Source organism: Chanos chanos, chromosome 6, assembly GCF_902362185.1.
Source record: "Chanos chanos chromosome 6, fChaCha1.1, whole genome shotgun sequence".
NCBI lineage: Eukaryota > Metazoa > Chordata > Actinopteri > Gonorynchiformes > Chanidae > Chanos > Chanos chanos.
The window spans coordinates 38,931,771-38,939,677 of NC_044500.1; the positions used below are offsets into that span (position 1 = coordinate 38,931,771).

Genomic DNA, 7,907 nt, shown 5'->3' on the forward strand with positions numbered 1-7,907 from the left:
ATACAACTGGGGACAATGGCATGTTTATTCACATCTATCTATCTATCTATCTATCTATCTGTCTATCTATCTGTCTACCCCGTAATTCCCTGTAACACAGGGGAATCAATTTAGTTTATAGACTAATAACGGAATTTGAAGGCTGTAACGTAATCAGTATATCATGTTCGTTTTTGAAGAAATTCGTTTCTACATGATATTCTCAGCAACTTTTCAGATGGGATGTTCTCACTGGTTATTTTTCTTTAGATGTAAAAACATCAGTAGAAATAAGCTGTATTTTATTCTGTCTTGTAGATTTCTGTAGTAATATCTGTTACTGAACTGTTCTCAGGTGCTACAGTTTATTGAACAGACGCTCTTCGCACTCTAACCATGGAGCAGTATACCACCACCACAACGACGAGTGGGGAACAGATAGTGGTACAGGCAGCTAGTGGACAGATTCAACAGCAGGTAAAGTTAATTTGTCGAAGTTGAAACTGAGCAGTTTTGCGGGTTGGTTGGGTGTCATTGAGGACTAGGTTAGGTACCCCTATCTTTTATCAGTGCTAAGCTATTTATGTGTGCCAGTGTGTGAGCGTGTATGTGGCCGTAGCGTGAGATGATGTCTGAGTGACGGTTACTCCATGAGGTGGTAACAGTCCCTTGTGTCTGGCTCAGGGCGCTGTGACTGCAGTCCAGCTGCAGACTGAGCCCCAGGTTGTCCAGGCTGCAGGTCAGCAGGTGCAGACACTCCAGGTAGTGGTGGGACCTCTGAGCCGTTTTGCATGCCAACTGTTTCTCATACTCAGTGCCCTCGTAGTGTTTTGAATGACAACCAGTGTCCTTACTTAACTTGGGTCTAGTGTATGTTTATTTGCATTATGAATGGATGTCTTTCTGGCTGCCACATTGTTTGCATGCCATTTGATATGTCACCCACCTTGTGTGTGTGTGTGTGTGTGATTCGGAACGACGCGAGTTTGATGGATGTCTTATACCGACACATGCAATTCCTCACTCTCCAGTGCGTACTTTCATTGATGTATCACTGAGATCCATCCACAGACCTGTCCAGAGTAGATGAGGCAAGGAATTGGTCATCAGTGCATGTTTCAGAGAGCATGACTTTTCCCCCAGACTGGACTTCATAATTCAATGTCTGTGTGTATGTTGTGTGGTGCTGTACTCCATTTTCTAATGCTGTGCAGTGACGCTTGTTCGCTCAGGCTCCGTGGTGAAGATGATGGTGCCTAGCATTAAAGGTTTGAATCTCTGGAAGGCTTTGATAAAGACTTTGTGTGCCTTAAAGATGACCCTTCTCTCTCTTTTACAGGTCCAAGGCCAGCCGTTGATGGTGCAGGTTAGCGGGGGCCAACTCATCACATCCTCTGGCCAACCCATAATGGTCCAGGCAATGCCAGCGGGCCAGGGCCAGACTATCATGCAGGTCCCAGTGTCTGGTACACAGGGACTTCAGCAGGTCTGTGAAACTGTAGTTACATATTCTTTATTTTTGTCATCCTGAACAGCAGCTGTTAAGTACTTGCAGGTAGTGATGTTGTTTTTAAATGGCATAAAATAAAACAACTAGAGAAATGATTTATTTTAAAGGAGGAATATGTGTGGTATGTATGCCATGTGACTCAGTTGACTTTTGGTTATTGCTCAGATCCAGTTGGTGCAGCCAGGTCAGATCCAGCTCCCTAGTGGACAGACTCTACAGGTTCAGGGTCAGCAGGGGCAGACCCAGCAAATTATCATCCAGCAGCCCCAGACTGCAGTTACTGCAGGACAGAACCAGGTCAGACACACACATCCGTCACAGTCAAATCCATTCACTTTCAGTTTCCTTGTGAGTGTTCGTGAACATCCAGAGAACATGAGGCTACATACAAGCTCATGTGATTTCAGTTTGGTTTTTTTTAATAATTTCATCGGTCTGTGCTCAACCTGGTGATTTTGTTTTACTTTTGTCCTTTTACTGTTTGATAAATGAAGATGCTGGCTCCTAATAAGTGTGTTTGCATGTGTGTGTGTGTGTGTGTGTGTGTGTGTGTGTATATGCGTGTGCATGCGTGCATGTGTGTGTGTGATTGTCTTTCAGGGCCAGCAGCAGATCACAGTACAGGGACAGCAGGTGGCTCAAACTGCTGAGGGACAGACCATCGTTTACCAGCCAGTTAATGCTGATGGCACTATTCTACAGCAGGGTAACACTTCCCTTATCCATCCATACTGCCCCTGTCTCTCTTCTTTATACACACTTCCCTTATCCATCCATACTGCCCCTGTCTCTCTTCTTTATACACACTTCCCTTATCCATCCATACTGCCCCTGTCTCTCTTCTTTATACACACTTCCCTTATTCATCCATACTGCCCCTGTCTCTCCTCTTTATACACACTTCCCTTATCCATCCATACTGCCCCTGTCTCTCTTCTTTATACACACTTCCCTTATCCATCCATACTGCCCCTGTCTCTCTTCTTTATACACACTTCCCTTATCCATCCATACTGCCCCTGTCTCTCTTCTTTATACACACTTCCCAGATCCATCCATACTGCCCCTGTCTCTCTTCTTTATACACACTTCACTTCATTCATCCATACTGCCCCTGTCTCTCCTCTTTATACACACTTCCCTTATTCATCCATACTGCCCCTGTCTCTCCTCTTTATACACACTTCACTTCATTCATCCATACTGCCCCTGTCTCTCTTCTTTATACACACTTCACTTCATTCAGTTTGTTGCAAGTGTATGGCAAGTTAGAAATTTTATGCTCAGGCACAGAAAATGAGAAAGAAAGCAATGATTAATTTGAACTGACAGTAGACATAAGTGCATTGTCAAGAAAAAAAGTGTATGCTGATCTTATTATGCATGTTTTCTGTGCGCCATTGAAAATAGATCCTTATTAGAGATGATGAAAGGTAATGATTGTTATGATTATATTTTCATTCTCTGATCAGGAATGATCACCATACCTGCTGCCAGTCTGGCAGGAGCCCAGATTGTACAGGCTGGATCCAACACAAACACAACCAACAGTGGACAAGGAACAGTGACTGTCACACTGCCTGTGACTGGCAACATTGTGAATGCAGGAGGCATGGTCATGGTAAGTCTTCATTATTAGTTACCTTAATCATAGCATAGAGCCACCGATCAGTGCCAACATTGTTCTCTCGGCCAGAACTGTCGAGAAACAAGCAGATTTGGCTTCAGGTTTAAATGAAATCCTTAGTCAGGAATCACGTCTGGCTGTATTGACTGAGCAGCGGTAAACGACCTTAATGTTCCCGTTTCTTTCTCACTCTCCGCGTGGATCAGATGGTTCCAGGCAGCGGTTCTGTTCCCACAATGCAGCGGATTCCCCTTCCCGGGGCAGAAATGCTGGAGGAAGAGCCTCTTTACGTCAATGCCAAACAGTACCATCGTATTCTCAAAAGGAGGCAAGCACGTGCCAAACTAGAGGCTGAGGGCAAGATCCCTAAGGAAAGGAGGGTGAGTGTGAATGAGGGTTTGAATTGGGCTGGAGTTTCTATTCGACTACTGAACAGAAGCAACGTCAAGCATATTTTTATACTGGGATATTTTTTTTTTTCCATTTCCGAACTACTACCATTGTGAAATCTTTACAAAAGCCTCCCTAAATATGGTCGTGAAGTTGTGCTAAAGCCTCCCTAAATATTATCAACCCCAGGCTTCTTTTGTTGGTTCATTCCAGAAATACCTTCACGAGTCTCGCCACCGTCATGCCATGGCGAGGAAGCGGGGCGATGGCGGGCGCTTCTTCTCACCGAAGGAAAAGGAGGAGGGGGCACAACCCATGCAGGTGAGCAGGGGGCAGGGTCTGCCTAAACAGGATGACATGTTTAGGGGGCTGGAGCTCAGCTCTAATTGGCCGTCCACCTCTGCTCCGCCCCTTGGCTAACCTAGCAACATCCTTTATATCCAGTAGCTACAAAAATCCCCCTTCCATCCTCTGCAACTGGCCAAGAGACTGAAACACTGTGCTTGATGCTTTGCTTGTGTTCAATTCTGCTGAGATCTTATCATTTCTGTGGGCTTACGTTGCTGCTACCTCACATAACCGTTGCTTTGATTTTCATTGTCACTTTGTTTAAAAGGTTTGTGCTGTTTTTTTTTTGAGGGGACTGGTAATAAATAGTTTTGCTCATAGGGCTATAATACATCTAATAACCAAAGTATGAAGAAATGTCATATGAAAGACTATAACTCCTTACTCTTTCATATCACATCAGATTATCGTTTCTACACAGACAAAGCACTTTTTATGGTGACAGTCTGAATATTTTTTTTAATATAATTTTTAATTACACTTGAGCATAAGTGTGATATGCAGTTAGTTGATTTAGTCTGGCCATTGGGTGTCAGTCTTGATGGATTTTTCTGTTACACTGGACGCACTTCAAGTCATTTCACAAACGTCTTTGTTGAAAAAAAAAAAAAGTGATGCAGCCGTTAATATATATATTTTTTTATTAATTTTTTTTTTTTAAAAGAAAAATCCATCTTTCTTTGTAGAAAAGTCATATGTATTGTGCTTTGTGTTATGCTTACCTAAAGGCTTTATCCTCTCGTCTGTGTTTATCTCTTTTGTTCTCTGCTGTGCTGTGCTGTGCTGGGATATACGTTATGCTGGTTTAATGCTTTGCTGTAAAGTTCTATAATCACTGAAAGGTGTACTCCACTTTCCAAATTGGTTATTATGCCTTACAGCCATGTTTAATTACAAAACAAACATATAGTTGAGCTTTGAATGGTTGAATAATCACTCAGGTGACATACTTATTCAACTTGAAAAAAATACAGATCTCAGAATTAAAGTTGAACCACCACAAGGTGTGATGTAAGATCATTTTAATATTTTATGTATATTTTTATGACAAATACATTTTGACATAACACCATGAACTGTTTCCTAACATTTGAAGAAATAATCAAATATTTGTTGATGTGGAGTACCCCTTTAACAGCTAGCTACGGGGTTAATACAGAGCTAAAAAAAAATGGGTGTTTTTTCCCCTACATTACTAGTGTGCCAACTATTAACTAATTAACCTTAGTTCAACATACTTTCATTGTAGGATGTTTAACTGTTTCTCATAATACGTCATTTTCTGCTCTGTGTTGCTTTATCATTTTTTTTCTGCCATTATATGATTTTTTTCATGTCTGCTGTTCTGCCGTGTGTGTCTCACCACAGAAGTTTGTCATATTTGTTGCATGTAAAAGTCTCCACACATGACTGATTTTTTTTTACATGAATAAAGACTGTGATTTTTATTTTTATCTTTATATGATGTCTTACTGCGGTATTTCTGACAGAATCGTGGATCCATATATCTTATATTTGTCCTAACTCTCTGCCTTAAGTCATGTCCATCGGGTGTCAGTGCTGAGCTAAGAACAAAAACAAAGATGTCAAATGTCTCTTTGTTCAGTTCACACTGTTTGTGGATATCAGTTTTAGCCGTAGTTTCAACAGCAGACACAATATAAAAGTGAAATTTCAGGTTCCTGATATTGAAGTGATTTCATGATTTCATAAACAGGAAAGCAGTACATTTAGGATATCATACTAAAGTACACTGTTCACACTGTGCAAGATGAAATGGCACACATTTGAAAGAAACCAAATATGGGATCTTTTTGGTTGGAGTGTAAATCAGTTTCCACGCTGAGTATACAGAACTAAAAACAGAAACCAGCTCCCTGGTATGGGAATCAGTCCAGTGTCATGTTTGCCAACTGAAGGGACAAAGTATCTCTCTTCTTTAGAGACTCAGCTGTAATGAAAAAGCGTACATTGAAGTACACTTTAACACCAAGCAATGTGAAAAAACCAAAAACAACACAATAATTTTAGACAATTTGACCACTTTTTCTATGTTAAATGATTCAGCTCTCTGAAAGTTTGATGATCAGTTGGCTAATCACCAAACTGACTAAAGGTCACCAGTAGGTTGGTTAACTCGCGTGTCATTGCCAGACAATAATGAGTTGGAAAATACAAAACAATGCTTTAGACCGGTCATGTTGAGATTTAATACGTAGCAGTAAAACTTAGATTAAATGTATTTATGAAGTTCACCTTTCCTTAGCTCAGGTTATGGCAACACTCTTACTTCTCCTCCCCCTCACTTCCCACAGGTACAGCCTGAGCAGTCCCAAGGCACAGAGGATGCGGTTGGTCAAATGATCCGTGTTTCATAATTCTGTCTATTTGTATGTACGTGTATGAATGTGAGTGTATAAGAGAGAGAAAGTGTGTACAAATTTAAATATTTTGTGTGTATGAGAAGGGGGCCATCCTGCCTTTCGAAACAGTGCTTTTTAGAGAATATGACTTTTTTTTTTAACAGACTGGTGAAAGTACACACCAGTGCTCTCAGAATATTAGCCTCTTGTTCTGCCAAACACTCCTCTAGACTGACTGGCACCAATTACACAGCAGATGTCCTCAAACACCTTCTAGGAAACCATGGAAACATAGGAGGGCATCATGGGATTGTTGAACCTCATCTTAAACAACAATGTGGTGAACAAAGCTGCCACTGCTACATTTTTGTGGTGTGTGTTTGTTTAATGTTACATATCTTTTCATGTTTACTTATTAGTATAAGTTTGTTAGCACTTCTTTGACTTTCCATTGAGTCAATCAAAATCATCAGAATCCTCAATGACATTGTAATATAACATGAACACATTTTGTTTAATTTTTTAAACAGGTTTGGAAAGTTAACAAGTTTTATCAAGTGCTTAAAAAAGGAGAATTGTTAGGCTCTAGGAAGGGACATGTTCTCTGTAATATATGCATGCCAATTTGATTTTTTTTTTTCGTGGTCATACTTATCTATCTGCAGGCTCTTATTCAAAATAATTTAAGAAGTTATTTGAACTGTTGTACTTTTATGCAACAATTAAAGGGCTCTTATTTTCCAGAATTATAATAATATTAATTTCCATTTTTACACTTTGTCGTTATGACTCATTTGGGTAAGGTCTGCAGATTTAACAATTTCCATTTCAGTTTTTAAGACTTGATTAGGATAGAATGGCATCATTGTCTGTTTTGTACTTGAAACACTGAATGGACTGTATTCATTAATAAACTGTATCACAACAAGATGTCTCGTTTTTCTCACACCAGTATTTAATTTTCGGTATGTTAATATGCCAGTTCGTTAGAACCTAGAATGATATGACAACTGTTAATCCAAATGCTAAGGTAGTTTAAGGTTTTACATTTGCACCCACAGTGGTATTGAAAATGGCCCAATATAGGCACAACACAAAAGATCTACTGATTGGGCTTCATGACGTAGGTGAACTGTTTTACCTTCAGACAGCAATTTTAGGAAGCATTCTGTGAAATCAGGCTATTTACCTAAAATGCATGTTTCTTGAGTACTCCTAATTAAATTCACTATCATTGGGATTTACTTTTACAGTATTAAGGTGACATTAAAATATTTGACACTTCGTCATAACACGAAACAGACACCAGCACATGGGGACAGTTAGTCGAGCCCAGGTTTGATTTTCTGTAACCACTGACTTCTGATGACATCCCGTAGAGGCCGCCAGCACGCTAATTTATTATTGAGTATTGTGCATTGACCTAAAACACGTCATGCGTTTCCTTTCTACTTACAAGTACGAGAGAGGTTTAATCAGATTGTTAAACATGTCTTGCCGGTGAATTTCAGTACACATTTCCTGTCAATGTTACTTACATTTACTGACATTTCAAAATGTCGAGAAACGAAAAGGGGAGGAACTTACATACTCTCTCCCCGCCCACATTTTCAGGTGACAGCTTTACAAACAAACCGCTTGCTGCAGCCTCACGACAGAAGCGACGCACAGAGAAATGGTTTGATAGCGA

The 7,907-nt window shown here is 40.3% G+C and overlaps 1 protein-coding gene across 1 annotated transcript; it reads left to right on the forward strand.

Moving 5' to 3' along the window:
- Positions 1–375: 375 nt before the first annotated feature.
- Positions 376–3,926, forward strand: nfya (nuclear transcription factor Y, alpha). The gene is made up of 8 exons (XM_030777343.1): positions 376–456; positions 664–744; positions 1,319–1,465; positions 1,655–1,786; positions 2,090–2,195; positions 2,962–3,110; positions 3,323–3,496; positions 3,720–3,926. The coding sequence occupies exons 1-8, from the start codon at positions 376–378 to the stop codon at positions 3,924–3,926; spliced, it is 1,077 nt and encodes a 358-aa protein (XP_030633203.1).
- Positions 3,927–7,907: the final 3,981 nt, after the last annotated feature.